At 41.2% G+C, this 20,637-nt stretch overlaps 1 protein-coding gene across 2 annotated transcripts in view; it reads left to right on the forward strand.

The window, feature by feature from the left end:
* Window positions 1-20,637, forward strand: part of GRM7 (glutamate metabotropic receptor 7) — a gene marked incomplete at both ends in the record, with an annotated part of 531,980 nt that overhangs the window by 166,176 nt on the left and 345,167 nt on the right. For both annotated transcript variants that reach the window (XM_083355185.1, XM_083355186.1), the window contains one exon: window positions 401-617. In XM_083355185.1, the coding sequence (XP_083211311.1) occupies window positions 401-617 (217 nt within the window). The remainder of the gene's footprint in view (window positions 1-400; window positions 618-20,637) is intronic.

The following is a 20,637-nucleotide window of genomic DNA, read 5'->3' on the forward strand; positions in this document are numbered from 1 at the left end:
ACAGTTACTAATGAAATGGATGATAACCAGTGCAAAATGATGGTAGCATTGAGGAAGTTCAAATATCAAATCACTATAGATGTTTAAAGTTAGGGGCAATTCATCCAGGACAAGACTGATTCAGCAGCTGTATTTACCTCATATAGACTTATCCTTCATCAAAAACAAGTTAATGTAATTTTGGGATTCAAGGCTGATTGAAATAATACTAATTAGCATTCCTACGATGAAAATTATTTGAAAGATAGCTTCATTGATTTTCACTTAAGGGCTGATGAAGATAGAAAGTAACAGATGAGCACCTGGAAGGCTAATTGTATTACCGCTCAAGCTAATTGTGTTGTACATGTGTTGAGTTTATCAATTCATAAGTCTAATTAACTGTTCTTTTTCCCCATAGATACCCCAAATCAGTTATGCTTCAACTGCACCAGAGCTAAGTGATGACCGGCGCTACGATTTCTTCTCACGGGTTGTTCCTCCAGATTCCTTCCAAGCACAAGCAATGGTGGACATTGTAAGAGCTTTGGGATGGAACTATGTTTCCACCTTGGCTTCTGAAGGCAGCTATGGTGAAAAAGGCATGGAATCTTTTATACAAATTTCCAGAGAGTCAGGTAGGTGAGGAATCATCCTGCATGTAATTTAATATTATGTAAATTAAAATTATAATATTTTATAAATAAATACTTCAGTTGTGTCTGTTAATGTGTATACATGTGTGCTTCAGAATACTTTTTTAACAGTTCTATATTTTATAATTTTGTTTCAAAGGTCCTTCAGATTGTTCTTGACTTTTGTAAGAATTTTCAGATATAACTTAACTTAGGGGTCTAAAGACTAAATGGCATTAATACTCTGTTAGGAAAAGATAGAACAGTGAAATTGAAGCAACTTTCTGATTCCCCACTGTTAGAAATCTTATATTTTGGAACAATGTTCAAAGCAAAGCTTTAACATATTGAGTCTTTATTTTTTCAAGTCAGAAATACTTCTGAAGCTGGTAATTTCTTAGACACGACTCTGTGTCAGATAGTTTCAAGTAGCTTCACATTTTTTTTAATTGGATGGGCTATCTTAAGAAGGAAATCTTTTGCTTCTGATAGAGGGATCAAATGTTATCACTTCAGAAATAGTATTGAAATAAACCTGAGATTTGTATTTTGGAACCTAAAGAGATTCAGAATCTTGCACTTTATATTCAATGACTGCATAGATGTCCATGAAGGTACTCTCTCACTACTCCAACATTTTCAAATAAAACTATGATTTTTAAATGTTTTTTTTTGCTTGGAAATCTTCTGGCTCTAAGGAACTTCTCCTACATTTTATTAAAATGCTCAAACAAGTTTCTGTAGCACATTCTGGAATTAGTATACACTCTTTTACAGATGTATACTATAATCTAGATCAGTAACTATGGGAAAGCTCTATTCCATCTATGTTTAGCTGTTGTTGTGAAGATTCTCACTGATAGGTCCCTGACAAATTTCCAAACAATCCCAGAATACTTTGGAACATAATTTGAAAGACACTAATATAAAAATATGCAGCCTGTTTCTCTAGAATAGAATATGTCAGTTATTTAATGTTTGTGAAAGAGATGATTTTGGAACATCCCAGGGTACGGGAAAGCTGGTCTTTTGTTAGTTCAAATTCTTAAAATATTTGATAGATTAACAAATAAGGATAAATGAAAAGAAGTTATTTGAGTGAAAGGCTTTTGATGTGGTTATTTATTATTGCCTTACTAGCTTGAGACAACAATAGGATGCATTTTGATTAAATAATTCATTGTATCCATTGTGTACTGATAATATTGGAACAATAATAATGACAGCAGTTGAAATAAAAAATTATTCTATTTGACTGATTATTTAGATTAAATGATCAGTCAGATAGCAACAGAAACTAATTTTTTGGTCTGCCTATATTATCCTTATATTAAAGAGCACCTCCATAATTACTAGTGCTATAAACTGTCATTGAATAATTAAAGATATTCTATTCTTCATTGTAATCCATGTAAGAATTGACTTTTGTGGCAGTGTTGCAATTTAAAGCAGAATTCTTTATGACAAAGATTATCTATGCTTGTAATCAATAAAATGTAGGTATTTACTTGCATTTCCTATTTGTCTGGATGCATATTTATGTAATATTAGATAGGGAAAATTTCTGAGATTCAATGTCACAGCAATGGATGAAACTCAAATGTGGATTAATAATAGAAATACAAGTTTATCCATTTCTAAAGCTAAAATTATAGCTTTTGCATTGATGAGTTGTGCACATGTATAGCAATTGCCAATTGATTTAAGATATCTATGTAAAATTATCAACATATCCTTGGTAGAGCAGTGGGCTAATGTCTCCTTAAGTAACACCAGCTGCCTGCAATTAGTGCAGGTTCGCATCCCACCAGGCTCAAGGTTGACTCAGCCTTCCATCCTTCCGAGGTAGGTAAAATGAGGACCCAGATTGTTGGGGGCAATAAGCTGACTGTGTAATAATGCCGCTGGGGTGTGTGTGAAAGCCCTAATAAGCAGGCATATACATAGAATGAAGGCTACTGCTAAGCTTGTAAGCCTCCCTGAGTCTTTGGAGAAGGGCGGGATATAAATGGAATTAAAAAAAATCCAATAGATCAGGGGTCTGCAACCTTGACAATTTTAAGAATTCTGGGAGCTGAAGTCCACAAGTCTTAAAGTTGTCAAGGTTGCAGACCCTTGCAATAGATGCTGATATAAATGATTCAACCATATTTTCAATATGCATATTATGAATTTATTTAGATTGAAACAATGCTGATAATTGTTAGAAAAAATCAGTTTTAAAAACATAATCTTCCTGCTTAAAATAATTAATGAAACACTTATAATAGTTAAGAGTTCTAGAATATTTGGATCCTACAATTTTTAAATGAAATCAACATCTGCTGGCCTCTAATTAATATTCCAAGTTTCAGCTTTGATTTTTTTTAAAAAAAATCGCTATTCATTGTCCCATTATATTGTCTGGGCTCACACACAGCACTTATGTCATCTGTATTTGGTTTCATGCCACTTGTGATCTTTCCAATTGTGGCTTAGAACAGGCTCCTATAATTTGTCCCACAAAGCAGAATTAAATATGCTGTTTTAGTGTGATATGTGAATATGGGTATTGTTCTTCTTTTCTAGTGATTTTATCACACTTAATAGCTTGGGAGATTAGATATGTATTATGGGTTAGGGCACAGTTTCTCCTTATTAGATTATACATGGATAACCTTGCTTCCCATCCATGAAATGTTATTCCACAAATTCCTTCTCTTCCAATAGGTTTCTCAATGAAAATTATGATATACAGAAGTACAATTGTTATACATCATGATATGAAAACTCATTCCAGATTTTTTTCTAATTAGAGACTTTATCCCAGTTCAGATTGATGATGTGATGATGTTATACATTCAGTGGTGTCCAGTTCTTGGCAATTCTATGGGCCAGGTCTCTCCACGTCTTCCAGTCTTGCACTACTTCCAGTCCAGACTGGTGTTGTCCAATGTTTCCTCTTGGGTTGGATAGAATGGCACACTTGGGGAATTGCACAAATCATGAAGTAGAAAGGAAAAAAAGTTACATGTGAAAAGTGCAAGAGCTGATACTTAAGTAGTAAACTCTAGATCAGGGGTGTCAAACTGCTGGCCCGTGGGCCAGATGCGTCACCGGGAAACCACAGCCACCCCATTGCTGGCAACGGCAAAAAAGCTCTGATACGTTGCATGATGTCACATGATGTCACGAGTTGGACATGTCTGCTCTAGATCATTTGTAGATATACTGCCATCTTCCATGGTGATGAAAGACTTTTATGGTGGCATTTTCTCTATCACATTTACTTCTTTTAATTCTTTTCCCCTCTGAAAATTCTTGGAGGATTATTTCCAGAAAAGTATCCTTGGCTCAAAAATCCTGACTTGGATTGGGAAAACTTAATAGATTTCTTGCACTATCATTCATATATATCAGATAATAAATAGAAATGTAATAGCTGCACCTTCTGTTTTCTAGTGAATTAAAAGGTTAGAGGCTACCCTCTCCTTCAATCTACATCAAGAGTCTTTATTCCTTGAATAGGATGGGGAAAAAAAACACCTCTGTTTTCTGTCGATGGACAGATTGGAGGGAGATTAAATTTATCTCCATGCTGGCTTCAGGCCTATTTTGACAAAAATGGTTCCAACCAGTATAGAATCAGTTTCCTCTGGCAGTAATCGTTAAAAAAAAAGCATAATACCAAAAGAGCTACTTGTGAAATTTGTAATGTTGTATGTAACAGCAAGCTGCTATAGAAAAACCAATTATTTAAAGGGATAAACTATTGCAATTTCCTTTCTAATCTAACAATGCAATAAATAGTATTTAATATGTGAGATCAGGGCTGGATTAGAAATGTTGAGACAGTGCTTTTGTACAATATCCTTAACAAGAATGTAGCCTAGTTTGTGGAAACTTTAAAAAATTGGATTAACCATGGATAAGCATGTCACATGTGAGTTTCAGCAGTGAAACTGGAACTGCATCTACCATACTAGGAAGTAGAATGAAATGGGCAGAAATGGATATAGAATAGAATTAGTTTCTATTGAGACTTTTCTGAGGAATTCCAACTATTTCAATGATCAGGATGAATGTTTCTCAGTGGATGCTTTTATCTGTCTAAATCTGCCCTATTTATTGTTGTATTCAATAAACTGTGGATTGGTACCAACAAGAATTCAGAGCAGAGTGGAGCAATTTGGGATTTTTGAAAATTAATGTTGACATAAAAATCTTTCTCTAAATTGCCTTATGACTCTTTCAAAATCCACAAAGCTACTGTGCCACTCTATAGCAGCTGGGGATGTACTGAATGAAAAGGAAGCATCCCCAGTTGAACTAGATAAATAGATTGGTTTGTTATATGTTGTTGTGCTTTTTCTATCCATGGGCTGTCAGGCTCCTGAACAGGAAATAACTCTATGTATGATTGACTTGCAAGGCCAGTGTGTTGTGCAATTAGCTAACATGGTGTAAGAAGATGGTGGGTTTGTTGTCACTGTGAATTGTTGGGGGGGGGCACGAAGGGAGGCTCAGCCAATCTCACTGTACACATGTTGTACTTTGATAATAAAGGTTCATTCATTCATTCATTCATTCATTCATTCATTCATTCATTCATTCATTCATTCATTCACTCAGCTTCCTGGTTTTATGTAACACTTTTATGGAAGTGGTGGGTTCAGTATCTGACAGGACCGCTTTGAAATCATTGTAATCAGACTGCCATCAGCTACTCTGATCATAGCACCCTGAGGACAGCAGTGGAGAAAACTTGAAAGAACTTAACTCTTTGCTGACCTCACTTTTTTAGGTTTGGACAATTATTTATTGCTTTATTGCCATTGGTATTCTGATATTGTTGTGTTTATCTACTTGATTGGCTTAACAATTACATTTTCTATTCTCTTGGAATAGAAGGCCTCAGAGTAGGCCTTATCTGTACATTTATTTCTTGCCACAGTCGCTTCCTTTTGTACTCTCCTTCTCTCCATCTATTGCAGACATTTCAAAAGGAGAGTTTTGCCATTGCCAGCAATGGGGTGGGTGCGGTTTCCAGATGATGTGTCCAGCCCGTGGGCTAGCAGTTTGGCACCCCTGATCTATTGCATGGCTGTCAAACTCGATTGTGTCATGTGATGTATTGTGAGTTTTTTACCTTTGCAGAGCCGGGGTGTGCATGGCCTGTGCATGACACATCTGACCCATGGGCTGCCAATTTAACACCCATGATTTATTTGTTTGAAAATAGCTAGAGAAACTTCTTAAATAGGATTTTGGGCAGGTGGAAACTGTTTTGTTTATCATCTGCCTGTTTACCTATCTAAATTAGGCATGTGTAAAATGTAATTTTCAGTGCAATATGGCATGCTTCTTCCACTTACAATATGCTCAGTTTTTTGCAAATGTCATCCGATCTTAATAAGAGAAAATCCAACTTACAGGCATTTATAACTATTTATTTAAAATAATTTATAAATTATAAGTTATTTATCATTTATTTTCCCATAATTTGGGCTGTGAAATTCAGTTGATTGCACTATTCAGCAGGCAATGTAAGATGCACTGTACTATCTTTCCAAGAATGGATCCAGATTTGAGACAGGTCAGGTATCTTTGCACAACCAAAGCAGTGCAAATAATGAAAAAATGCCCAGTCTTATGCATTTTTATTTTTATCCCGTTACATTCTTTTTCTTACATAATTACCCTGACAAATGCTTATTCCTTTACAAACCCCCTTTATTTAAATGCAGGATAGACCTGGTATACTTTTTAAACACAACTTTCCTGAATGTGCACTAATTTTGTGAACTTTCCAATGATACTGCTGAATTACAGCCAAATTTATCACGTAGGTGCTATTTCTATTATCTATCTTTCTATCTATCTATCTATCTATCTATCTATCTATCTATCTATCTATCTATCTATCTATCTATCTATCAGCCTTGGTGGAGCAGTGGGATAATGCCTCCTTAAGTAACACCAGCTGCCTGCAATTAGTGCAGGTTCGCATCCCACCAGGCTCAAGGTTGACTCAGCCTTCCATCCTTCCGAGGTAGGTAAAATGAGGACCCAGATTGTTGGGGGCAATTAAGCTGACTTTGTAATAATGCCACTTGGGGTGTGTGTGAAAGCCCTAATAAGCAGGCATATACATAGAATGAAGGCTACTGCTAAGCTTGTAAGCTGCCCTGAGTCTTCGGAGAAGGGCGGGATATAAATGGAATTAATTTTTTTTAAAAAAATATCTATCTATCATCTATCTATCTATCTATCTATTCATCTGTCATATGAATCATTGTGGTGCAGTGGTTAGAATGCAGTACTGCAAGCTTCTGCTGACTACTGACTGCCTGCAATTCGCTTCTTACCGGCTCAAGGTTGATTCAGCCTTCCATCCTTCTGAGGTCGGTAGAAAGAAGTCCCGGATTGTTGGGGGCAACATGCTGACTCTGTGAACTGCTTAGAGAGGGCTGTAAAGCACTGTGAAATGGTATATCAGTCTAAGTGCTATTGCTATCTATCATTTATCTGGATAGCCATCTCTCTCTCTCTCTCTCTCTCTCTCTCTCTCTCACACACACACACACACACACACACACACACACACACACAAATATTATAGTAGAACAATAAATAACAACCACGATAACCTTGCTACCTGACACCAAACCAACCATACTATTATTGTCCTGACTAAATCTTCATTCTGGGAGCTCTATGGGGCATGCCTACCCAGAGTATATCTTTGACCATCCCCAGGTACAGAGTTGCAACTTGCCGTGAGAGGGCGGGGGTGACCTGTTTACTGGGGCACCCAGCTAAGTGGCAGTGCAGCTGGGTGTGGATCCAGATATTTTCTTTTCCGGCCTTCGACCCTCCTATGGACTTGATCATCTCCAGGACTACCTATTCTGGACTTGCTGGACTAACATGCGACAATATACTAGCACGGACTTGCTCGCCCTCAGGGGTGCCCCCCTCGCCTGGGTGCGACCCGCCTCTTTAAATTCTAACCTCGATGAAGGGCCCGAGTTCTGGGTCTCTGAGAGATGGCTGGGCAGGGGTAGGGGCCGTCAACATAAATGTAACAAGAGGCCCCTGATTTTGTTTTTATCAAAATTTTTTACGGGGTTGGGGAGGGGGGTGGGTGATAGGGGTTGTTTGGCTTTGGGGGGCGGCCAATCAACCATAGTTCAGGCCAGACTTGGGTCTGACCGCGCGGGGGGAGAACGAGGGGTCGTTGTCTCCGGGGCTCATGAGCGGGTCGTGGGATTACCAATTCCCACGACGGGGAATGGCAGCAGGCGGATAGACAGGGGGCCATATCATTACCGGGAGCGCCGTCTCCGCTATTTGCAAGCGGTGGGGCGCTCCGACCCTCTGCTTCTTTCCCGAGGTACCGGGAGCGAGGATGTGCAGCCTCCTGAGCTCCGGCTGGTGTACCTGAATGCCAGGTCCGTGGTCAACAAAGCTCCCCTTATTAGGGATTTAGTTGAGGGTGAGCATGCGGACCTGGCTTGCATCACGGAGACTTGGTTGGGCCCAGAGGGTGGGGTCCCTTTGGTTGATCTTTGCCCACCAGGCTTCCGGGTGCTACACCAGCCTCGAGCTCAGGGTAGGGGTGGGGGAGTGGCGGTGATCGTTAGGGAGACCTTATGTCCGCGGGAGACCACCGTTCCTCAGATAGTCGGGTGTGAGTCTCTCTTTATGAGATTTGGCTCTGGGGCGCAGTTGGGCTTGCTGCTCGTGTACATTTCGCCTAGTCGCGTAGCGGCAGCCCTGCCCGAGCTGCTCGATGTCCTCTCAGGGTTGGTGGTTGAGTTCCCCAAACTTATAGTTTTGGGAGACGTCAACCTACCATCCCTGGGAGGTTCATCTGAGCTTGCTCGGGAGTTCATGGCTTCCATGACGGCCATGGACCTGACGCAGGTAATTTCTGAGCCAACTCATGAGGGAGGCCACACCCTTAACCTGATTTTCTTATCTGGACGGTGGTTGGATGATCTTGGTGGGGGCTTTCCACTTACTATGCCCCTGTCATGGACCGATCATCACCTCCTGCGGCTGGTCTTCCATTTTGCCACCCCTCGCCGTGGAGGTACGGAGCCAACTAGATGGTACCGCCCCAGACGCCTAATGGATCCTGAGAGATTCCAAGCGGCGCTGGGGTCTCCACCTGCCTCCATTGCTCACAGCTCGGCGGATGCCTTAGTGGAAGCCTGGGAAAGGGCAGCCACTGAGGCACTCGACCGGGTTGTACCCTTGCGGCCCCTGACCCGGCGCAGATCCCAGCGAGCTCCATGGTTCTCCACGGAGCTCCGGGAGATGAAGCGGCGGAAACGGGGCCTAGAGAGCTGCTGGAGGTCCAGCCGATCTGAACCCGACCGATTGCGGTTAAGAACCTACATTAGGTCTTATCTCGCTGCGATGAGGGAGGCGAGGTGTCATTACTTCTCTACCCTCATCGCGTCCGCAGACAATCGCCCGGCCGCCTTGTTTAGGGTGACTCGCTCCCTTCTTAATCAGGAGGTGAGGGAGGATCCCTTGCAGGGTCGTGCCGAGGAGTTTGGTCAACATCTGTCGGATAAAATCGCTCGGATTCGGACCGGTTTGGACACCAGCTGGGCAGAGTCTGACGATCAGGACACGGGCGGTCTTGTCAATGTTATCTGGGAGGAGTTCGATTCTGTGACCCCTGATGAAGTGGACAGGATTATGGGGAAGCTGAGTTCCACCACATGCTTATTGGACCCGTGCCCTTCTTGGCTGGTTTACGCAGCTAGGGAGAGGACACGAGGCTGGCTCCAGGCGGTTATATCTGCTTCTTTGAGTGAGGGTTATTTCCCCACCGTCTTGAAGGAGGCGGTGGTGAGACCTCTCCTCAAGAAGCCTGCCTTGGACCCAGCTGTATTGAACAACTTCCGTCCAGTCTCCAACCTTCGCTTTCTTGCGAAGGTTGTTGAGAGTGTGGTGGCGCATCAGCTCCCTCTGGTCCTGGATGAAGCGGATTATCTGGACCCTTACCAATCGGGTTTCAGGCCCGGGCACAGCACGGAGACGGCATTGGTCGCTCTGGTGAATGATCTCTGGAGGGCTCGGGATAGGGGGTATTCCTCTGTCCTAGTCCTATTAGACCTCTCGGCGGCTTTTGATACCATCGACCATGGTATCCTGCTGCAGCGTCTCAGGGGATTGGGAGTGGGAGGCACGGTTTTTCAGTGGTTCTCCTCCTATCTCCTGGGACGCTCGCAGTCGGTGTTGGCAGGGGGCAGAGGTCGACCCCTAGGACTCTCGCTTGTGGAGTTCCTCAGGGGTCGGTCCTCTCGCCTCTCCTGTTCAACATCTATATGAAGCCGCTGGGTGAGATCATTCGTGGTTTTGGAGTTGGGTATCATCAATATGCTGATGATACCCAACTTTTTATTTCGACCCCAAACCACCCCAGTGATGCCCTCGCTGTGATGTCCCGTTGCCTGGAGGCGGTTCGGGTCTGGATGGGGAGGAACAGACTTCAACTCAACCCTGACAAGACTGAGTGGCTGTACATTCCGGCTTCCCGAGACACCTGGGATGTTCCACCTCTTTCTATGGGGGGTGAGCTTTTACCCCCTGTGGATAGGGCTCGCAACTTGGGAGTCCTCCTAGATTCACGACTCACTTTGGAGGATCACATAGTGGCCGTGACTAGGGGGGCTTTTGCCCAGGTTCGCCTGGTGCGCCAGTTGCGGCCCTATCTGGATCGGGAGGCCTTGTGTACGGTTACTCATGCGCTCGTGACCTCTCGCCTAGACTACTGTAACGCTCTCTACATGGGACTTCCCTTGAAGACTACTCGGAGGCTCCAACTGGTACAGAATGCGGCCGCGAGAGTTGTCTTGGGAGTTTCCCGGTACTCCCATGTTACACCTTTGCTCCGTGAGCTGCATTGGTTGCCAGTTGTCTTCCGGGTAAGGTTCAAGGTTTTGGTTATGATCTTTAAGTCCCTACATGGCATGGGTCCGCGATACCTCGAGGACCACCTGCTGCCGGCGTCGACTCCCCTCCGCCCTGTGCGCGCCCACAGAGAGGGCCTCCTCAGGGTGCCTCCTGTCAAGGAATGTCGACTGGTGGCCCCCAGGGGGAGGGCCTTCTCTGTGGGTGCTCCGGCGTTATGGAATCAACTGCCGGTCGAGCTCCGGATGGCATCAGACCTCCGATCCTTCCGTCGCGGGTTGAAGACCCATTTATTTGAACTAGCGGGTCTGGCCTGATGGGGGTACTTGGGTTTTTTATTGGTTTGTTTTAGTATTCTGGTTTTAACTTGGGCATTAATTTAATTATTTTTTAATGTTTGTATTGGTGTTTATATTTATGCCCTGTGAACCGCCCTGAGTCCCTTTGGGAGAAGGGCGGTATAAAAATCTCAATAAATTAAATTAAATTAAATTAAATTCTAGCCCAACACTTAGAGCAGACATGTCAAACACAAGGCCCGGGGGCCAGATCCGGCCCACAAAGTAGTTTCATGTGGCCCACGAAGCCATCCTGGAAACAGTGAGGGAACGGCCCCCGCTGCCTTGGTCCTGGCCCAGAGACCCTCCTTCTGCCAGAGACCCTCAGATCTGTCCCACTCCTGCTCAGGCCCCCATAGGCACCCTTGATGCGAACGATGTAGAGCTGGCCACGCCCACCCAGTAGGCCATACACACTTTAGCCATGCCCACCCAGTAGGCCACGCCCACCCAGGCCACACCCACCTGGCCCCCTGAGGGCAACCGCAATGCTGATGCGGCCCTCAATGAAATTGAGTTTGACACCCCTGACTTAGAGGAACAACCAGAACTTTCCAGCCTTCTGGAATGCTAAAGGGGTAGGGTCAGCTTGAATCTCAGATGACGGGCTATTCCAAAAGACTGGACAGCTACAGAGAAGGTACACTTCCAAGGTCCCATCTGATGACAGCATGTAAAGGAGGGAACCTGGAGCCCTTCCACTCTATCTGACCTGGTGGGATGAGTATATGCATCAGAAAGAAGTAGCTCTACAAATAACATTTCCTGAGCCATGTAGGGCTTTTGCGGTGATAATGAACACCTTGAATTGAATCCAGAAAGCAATTGGAAGCCAGTGTAGCTCCCAAAGCAATAGTGTAACTTGGGTGAATTTCAGGGCACCTAAAACTGTGTATATTACTGCATTTGGGGTCAGTTGCAGCTCCTGGATAGTCTTTAAGGTGAGCTCTTTGCAGTGCATTGCAGTTACTGAGTCAGGAGGAAACTAATGCATGAGTGACCAGGAACAAGGTCCCCTAGTCCAGAAATGGTGGAATTGACCGACAAGATTTGTACAAAGCAATAACTGTCATCTGCTCTTCCAGCAAGAGCCATAAGTCTAGGAGGATCAGGCAATCAGGAAGATACCATGTAAAATGTAGGCAAATAAATAAAAAGTGTGCTGAATTCAACTACATAGAAATGTCAACTGGTATGGATTTCAAACAGCTGGAATTGAAAAGTTGAAGTAGTTGCGAGTCTACATCACATTCTGCAGAATGTGCAGAAGGGTTATATGGTAATTGCAGTTGAGATTCGTTTTGAATACACCTTTTGCAAATGAAAACGACTCATGACACCACTGTTTTGCTCTCTGAGTTTGTCAACCACATGGATGTAGCCTTTGGTTAAAATTCTTTTGTTTTTGTAATATATTTTATTTTATCCAATCATTCTGGTTGCCTTATCATAGATCCTGTTACAGTCCTTATTTTAATTTGTTTCTCCCACCAAATTCTAGATATTCTTACTGGTTAAGATTTTCTCAAAAATTAATTACTTTTAAAAATTTAACTCTATGTTTCCATATGAACCATCTCACACTTTTACACTTCTTAAGGAATAGTTAAAATAATGAAAAAGAAATGAAGGGAAAGCAAGAGTAAAGAAATTTTAAAAATAACATACTACTTAAAATATATATCCTTCCTAAGCTAATATATATTTATATCCTAAATTTCTTATTCTTTTTAATCATAATTAAAATATGTTTAATCTTTAAACATTCCATTTAATACATCTAGTCATCTAGTCCTTTAATTCTTTTTTTTAATTGAAAAGTTTTTCAATACATTTTATCTTTAACAACCCCTCCCCCCCACCCCCCACCCACCCCTTCCCAACCCTCCCCCCTCCCCTTCCCCCCTCCCTGTCCACGACTTCCCAGAGCTAAATACAAGGTATAAAAATAAGAACAATCATAAACAACCCTATGCTAACAACAATAAATTATTAAGTCTATAGCACTCTAGCTCTTATAAAATGACTACAAGCAATACAAATATCATATCAAAACTTATTCAAATGCTAAATGAAACTTTTTAGTCACATATTTGTTCTGGATATAATCAATCCATTTTTTCCACTCCGTAATATAACATTGTTGCGAATGGTCTTTCAAATACGCCGAGATCTTTGCCATTTCCGCCAGGTTAGAAACTTTTAAAGTCCATTCTTCTATAGTCGGCAGTTCCTCCTTCTAGTCCTTTAATTCTTATTCAAAACATTTTTTATCCATTATAATTTTCTTAAATTCAATCACATGTAAGTATCTAAAACATTTCCTTTATCTAAGTCATTTCAACTTTTTTACATTACTCATATCAAAAAAAAAAGAACAAAAAAGGGAAAAAGCATACTATATTATTTAGGGAATTCATCCCTCTTAGAATGACATATATATTCCAAAACTTTTCTATTTCTTTAACCATATTCAAACAGATGTTTCTTTTTTAAGTATTCTCTCTGGTAAGTCCCATTGTCTATTTTCCACTTTAGTCTTTTTCCTTTGCCCAATATCTTTCTTAATCAATTTATTTTTCCTGAATCAAAAAGGGTTTCTTTATGTTCATAAATGTTGCTGTAGGCATAAAAAGTAAATCAGGTTAAGTGTCTTTGTACCGGGCTTCTGCCTTTCCATGTTTGTTGAAAATATTTTTCTTTTCCTTTCTCTCCACTTCTGTTATCATTTCCTTTCTCTCCAATGTTCCTGACATCTCTACAGTCCATTTTATCCAATCTGTTTTCTTGTCCTCAGATTTATTTTGTAGTCCTAAGGGGTAAGTTGTTTTTTTTCCCCAATTCTTGTGATTTTCCCCCCACTAGGATTAAATCATGTTTCCTAGTTTTGTTAAGTTCCATCTTTAAGTCTCTATTCTCAATTCTATATCCATTTATCTGTTTTATGTGCTCCTTCTCTGTTGTCTTCTGGGAGTTTTGTTGTTGTTCTAGAGTTAACTTAGAAATAGATTGATTTATATTTTCAAAGTTATTTTGGATTTCTTTGTGGTTTAAAGTCATTGTTGTTTGAATTAGTTGCAATATATCTCTTTCTGTGAAATATTTATATCTTCTTGATATGTTCTCTCTTCCGTTTTGCCGCTCCTCACTGTGGGTGTGTCAAACCAACTAGATGGTTCTGCCCCAGGTGCTTAATGGACCCTGAGAAGTTCCAGGAAGCGCTGGGGTCCCCACCTGCCTCCTCTGCTCACAGCTCGGCGGATGCCTTAGTGGAAGCCTGGGAAAGGACGGCCATGGAGGCACTTGACCGAGTTGTACCCTTGCGGCCCCTGACCCGGTGCAGATCCCAGCGGGCTCCATTGTTTTCCACGGAGCTCCGGGAGATGAAACGTCGGAGACGGGGCCTAGAGAGCTGTTGGAGATCCAGCCGATCTGAGTCCGACCGATTGTGACTAAGAACCTATATTAGGTCTTATCTCGTGGCGATAAGGGTGGCGAGGTCTAATCACTTTGCTACCCTTAGCGCGTCCGCAGATAATTGCCCAGTTGCCCTGTTTAGGGTGACCCGCTCCCTCCTTAATCAGGAGGTGAGGGAGGAACCCTTGCAGGGATGTGCCAAGGAGTTCAGTCAACATCTGTCGGACAAAATCGCTCGGATTCGGACCGGTTTGGACTCCGACTAGGCAGAGTCTGACGATCAGGACACGGGTGGTCTTGTCAATGTTATCTGAGAGGAGTTCAATCCTGTGACTCCGGAGGAAGTGGACAGGATTATGGGGAGGCTGAGTTCCACCACGTGTTTATTGGACCCGTGCCCTTCCTGGCTGGTTTATGCGGCCCAGGAGGGGACACGAGGCTGGTTCCAGGCGGTTATATCTGCATCTTTGAGTGACGGTAGTTTCCCCGCCATCTTGAAGGAGGCGGTGGTGAGACCTCTCCTCAAGAAGCCTGCCTTGGACCCAGCTGTGTTAAATAACTTTCGTCTGGTCTCCAACCTTCGCTTTATTGCGAAGGTTGTTGAAAGCGTGGTGGCGCACCAGATCCCTCTGGTTCTGGATGAAGCAGATTATCTAGACCCATACCAATTGGGCTTCAGGCCCGGGTACAGCACGGAGATGGCATTGGTCGCTCTGGTGAATGATCTCTGGAGGGCCCGGGACAGGGGATATTCCTCTGTCCTAGTCCTATTAGACCTCTCAGCGGCTTTCGATACCATCGACCATGGTATCCTGCTACGGCGTCTCAGGGGATTGGGAGTGGGAGGCACGGTTCTTCAGTGGTTCTCCTATTATCTCCTGGGACATTTGCAGTCGGTGTTGGCAGGGGGACAGAGGTCGAACTCGAGGCCTCTTGTTTGTGGAGTTCCTCAGGGGTCAGTCCTCTCGCCTCTCCTGTTCAACATCTATATGAAGCCGCTGGGTGAGATCATTCGTGGTTTTGGAGTTGGGTATCATCAGTATGCTGATGATACCCAGCTTTTCATTTTGACCCCAAACCACCCCAGTGATGCCCTCGACGTGATGTCCCATTGCCTGGAGGTGGGTCAGGTCTGGATGGGGAGGAACAGGCTTCGACTCAACCCTGACAAGACTGAGTGGCTGTGTGTACCGGAATCTCAGGATATTCAGAATATTCCATCTCTTCCTATGGTGGGTGAGTTATTACCCCCTGTAGATAGGGCTCACAACTTGGGAGTCCTCCTAGATTCACAGCTTTCTTTAGAAGACCATATAGCAAATGTGACCAGGGGGGCCTTCGCCCAGGTTCGCCTGGTGCGCCAGTTGCGGCCCTATCTAGACTGGGAGGCCTTGCGCACGGTCACTCATGCTCTCATGACCTCTCGTTTGGACTACTGCAATGCTCTCTACATGGGGCTGCCCTTGAGGACCACTCGGAGGCTCCAACTGGTGCAGAATGCAGCCACGCGAGTTGTGTTGGGAGTCTCCCAATACTCCCATGTTACACCTTTGCTCCGTGAGCTGCATTGGCTGCCGGTTGCTCTCCGGGTGAGATTCAAGGTGTTGGTAATGACCTACAAAGCCCTACATGGCTTGGGTCCAGATTACCTACGGCAGCACCTGCAGCCGGCATCAACTTCCCTCCGTCCAGTGTGCTCCCACAGAGAGGGCCTCCTGAGGGTGCCTCCGATCAGAGAATGTCGACTGGTGGCCCCCAGGGGGAGGGTGTTCTCTGTGGGCGCGCCAGACCTGTGGAACTGCTTGCCGGTTGAGCTCCAGATGGGCCCCGACCTTCGCTCCTTCTGGAGGGATCTAAAAACTTATTTATTTGAGCAATCCGGCCTGGTCTAATGGGTTTGGGGTTGGGTTTTTAATATGGTTTTAACTATTGTATAGATCGGGCATAAATTATTTAATTGTTTTTTCAACTTTTGTACTTTGCTTTTTAATATTTATTGCCCTGAGTCCTTCGGGAGAAGGGCGGTATAAAAATTTAATTTATTATTATTATTATTATTATTATTATTATTATTATTATTATTATTATTATTATTATTATTATTATTATTAATAATAATAATAATAATAATAATAATAATAATAATAATAATAATAATAATAATAATAATAATAATAATAATAATAATAATAATACATGTCTCTGATCCATGATGGCCAAGAATTTGAGTTTTTCTCTTCCTTTCTTTTCTGTGCAAATAGCTTTAGAGTCCCAATTAAATAGATATTTGTAATCCAAATAGTTCAAAAAAGATTTTTTTCTGAAATTTATAATTCTCTTTGTCTACAGCTCAGATTATTGTCTTTTTTGTCACAGCTGTTCTTTATTGTTAAAACTTTGAAGGTCACAAACACAGATTAGCTTTTCCCAGGTTTTGCCAAGTCTTATATTAAAGTCATAGCTGTCATAGTCTTCATCCATCACTAGGTGTCAGCAACTATTTGTTTTTCAATTTCACATATTTTGATCCTCCATAAAAAGATTAATTTGCCACTTCCGTTAGTGTGAGGGTGGGTTGGAAATCCCGCTCATTCCCTTTCCAAGGTATTTTGCTTCTTGGGGATCTTTTCCAGGAAATTAAATGTAGAATAGAAAAGAGAAGATTAAATTCCTCACCCAGTTTCAAGCACGCTGTTCAGAGTTGTGCTGGTTAGTGCTTTTGGACTTGGGTTGCAAGTAGCTTGGGCTGGTCAATGCAGTATAGCCAGCCTTTCTCCTGTTGGGTTAGAAGGCTTTCCCCAAGTCGAACGGAATGGCTGCTGCCGTTCAAGAATTGCTGGAGCACCCTTCTTTCTTCATCACCTCTCCAGGGTGACTTAGACCCAGCCTGGGCGAAATTAGCCACAGGGGTGCGGAGAATCTGCAAGCCCACAACCGGTCACTACTGCACAAAACCGGAAGTCCTGGTTACAACTCTTATGTGCCAACATTTTCTTAGTGTTTGAAACAAGAAACACTGGATTAGCCTAAATCTGTTCATTTCAATTACGGTTGGAGTTCATATAGATGCTTACTATATATGCATTAAACAAATTATTTGCAAGTACTCTGTTCCTGCATGCACTTATAGGCACACTCTAACCATGTAGTATTTTTCATATTCAACTATCTCACCTGCTGTTATATATGTAGACTGACATGGAAAATCCAAGTAATGACATTTTGCCAAATGTAGTGAAGTAATTTCTCCAGGACTAACTATATAACATTGTTGTGTCACCAATGCTGAATTTTAGAAAATACAATCTTAGAAAAGAGGTGCATAAATTCTGTCATTCAGTCTCTATTTTCTTTCCAATGTCTAGCGTGCAATTTGGTTGCAATTGGCCAATTATAGATTCCCTTGGAAGTGGCTATTTTCTCAAGAACAAATTTTATTCTGACTTCCTCTGCTTCATGTATAAGAATAAAAGAAATGGTGAGGGCACATGGATAAAGGGAAATGGTTTTCATGTCTGCAGATTCAGAAATGCTAAAAACAAAAAAAAATAAAAATTCACTGCTATACCCTGAATTTTGATTAACATTCTTCTTTCCTTTTTTATTTACCAATTTTAGGAAATTATCACAAGGCCATGTCCTGTTTCCATTCTATTTGCATTCTATTTCGTACTGTGATTTGGCAGTATAATTCTAAATACCTATGTTGATTAAATCAAAGTTAAAAATATGATGCAATTATGCATCTGAATTAATATGCCTTTGTATACTTGTGCATATTGGTAAGCCATAGGGGAGAAAGATAGCAAGTGATGTGACTACAAATCTATTGCAAATTACAACAGCCTCAGTTTTGAAATTCAGTTGATATATTCTCCACAGCAGAATAGAAAGGGTAAAATAATTTATTAACAATAAAATAAAAAATTATTGGCAATAAAATAAAAGAATAACCCTGTACTGTATTGGATAGAATAAACAAAAGCATAATTGGTATACAACCTCTCCTTCTTACTGTATAATGAGCTGTTTTATTCTTGCCCATGTAGTATACTTATTTTTTTCTGATCCACAGTTAAGGAGGAACTTAATTACAAATTATCATATTGTTTACCCATCGTATTCTGAGGAGATACTATATCTCCTTAGGAATAATGGAACTTTCATGATTACATGCATATTCTTGTGTTTGTGTAGATTGTTTTATATTTCAATTATTTTTAAAAGTGATTTCTCTGTATTGATTCCTGAATGTAGGTATAGAAATCTAAAAGTACTCATTTATTTGGAAAATTTACTATTTAGTGAAGTCTTAGTTTACTGGACTCAGTACAATGGATTTGGCCTACAATGGACCAAATGCGCATGGAGATTTACATCATTATGCAAATGTTACCAATGATGACATTTATATTAATAATCTCATGACACATATGTCATAAATAGCTGTGGTGATGTAGTCTCTGGATAACTGAATGATTTAGAATAATAGATTTCCTATTCCTTGGATGGTCCATTCAACTGAGATTTTATTGTATAAATTTCCCCAGAAATAAAATCTATGTTTGGTAAAGCTTATCACTAAATAAGAAGGCATATGTGCCACCTTCTATTTATTGTTTTGGTTTTATTGTACACTGCACAGAGTTACATCTCATGAAATGGGTGGCTTTAAATTAGGTAGATAGATTATTCTGATACTGGTATTTGCTCTGATAGGACAGATCCAATTATCATTGCTGAATAAACTTTTTTCTTTACTTGTTGATCTTGCCCATTCCTTGAGCATGGAATCTTTATTCCACAATAGCACATTGCTGACCATATAATCTTGGTTCATCATGCATGGATACATAAAAAGAGGTCTTAAATTATAATGAACAAAGTGAATATGGGTCTACTAACATGGAGTTTTAACCCTCCATGTAAGTGTAAAGCAAGAAGAGCAACGTGAAACTATAGTTTCTGAGACCCGGATGAGCAATCAGGATAAAACAGTATTGAAGTAATTCAAATTATTGTTGAAAGGAAACAAAATCAATTTATGAATTAAAGCTCCTGAAAGCAACACTTATTTTATCCTAAGCCAACTTTTCATGATGATGTTGATTAAGAAGATGCTAGTGACTATGATGGTTCGCATTTAGAAAAGGATGCACATTTGACTATCAGTAAATGGGAGATCAAAATTTGACTGCTTCAATCAAAGAGGACATCATGTTCCAATATAATCTCTTTATTCTACAAAGAGCAAGCAATCTAATGCCTCCAGTTATTTTGGACTTCAGCTCCAATCAACCCAACTTGTGTATACTGCTTTTCTGGAAGAGATTTTTAGGAAACCTGCTAAAGGCCAATTTGCCTCCTCAGGTCCTAGAATAAAAGGAATGTTTTTTACTTAAAAGAGCAACCAATCAATCCTTTTTGCTAGATAATACATACAAATCTAATAAGAATTTCAAGAGATGGTAGAGGATTTCCAAATCTGATTATTGGAATATATGAATACTTGTTGACAGATTCAAGAAGCAATATTGCGTTTCATTTCACTACTGCTGTGTACAGTAAACAGAAAAGCAACACCATGCTTTTCTGAGACACATTACAAGAGACAGTTTTTTTTATTATGGTAATCATACAAATCATGCTCTGAAAACTGAATGAAAAGACAATGGAGAAAGTCAGACCTGTGACCCAGATGCGCCATCTAAAGTGGCTTATTTTGATGGGACTCAGCCACTACCATAAAGCCAGAAGAATATTTAGATTAAAATCAAGAAGAAAACTTTAACTGGATTTTACACTAGATGTAGCCCACAAGAGGCTTCTTCTTATGATGATGAGATTCAACTTAATAGAAGTTGAAGCAAAAGTTTAAGTTTTGCATTTATGAACTGTGATCTATGATTAGCTGCTCTCCAACCAGAAATTGCATTTCCACACATACAAGAAAGGATTTCAATGTAACTTAGCATCAATCTCATGTTTCATTCCTTAAGTAGGTTTTGTTTCTCCCATAAACTTCACAATCCATGTAGCACTTCCAATACATAACTTTTATAACATTTCTTCATTTTTCTTCTTTGCCTATGGATCTTATGATAGCAGTAAAGTTTCCATTCTGCTACTCTTAAGTCTACCTTTATGGATAAGTTAAGCCTTTTTTTTCTGCTGCAGCTTTTATTTTAGACAATTAATGAATGTTGCACTTAAACAATGGAACATGAACAAGCAACTGATGATTTATTTCAAAATGAAGTGGTCCACTTCATTCTATCTTGCTTACATTAGACATGTTCTCTTCAGACAGATTCCCCATGAGTTCAGTCAGTTTGTGAGTATAGAATGAGCTGTAT

The sequence above is a fragment of the Vipera ursinii genome (assembly GCF_947247035.1).
Source record: "Vipera ursinii genome assembly, chromosome: 2".
Lineage (NCBI taxonomy): Eukaryota > Metazoa > Chordata > Lepidosauria > Squamata > Viperidae > Vipera > Vipera ursinii.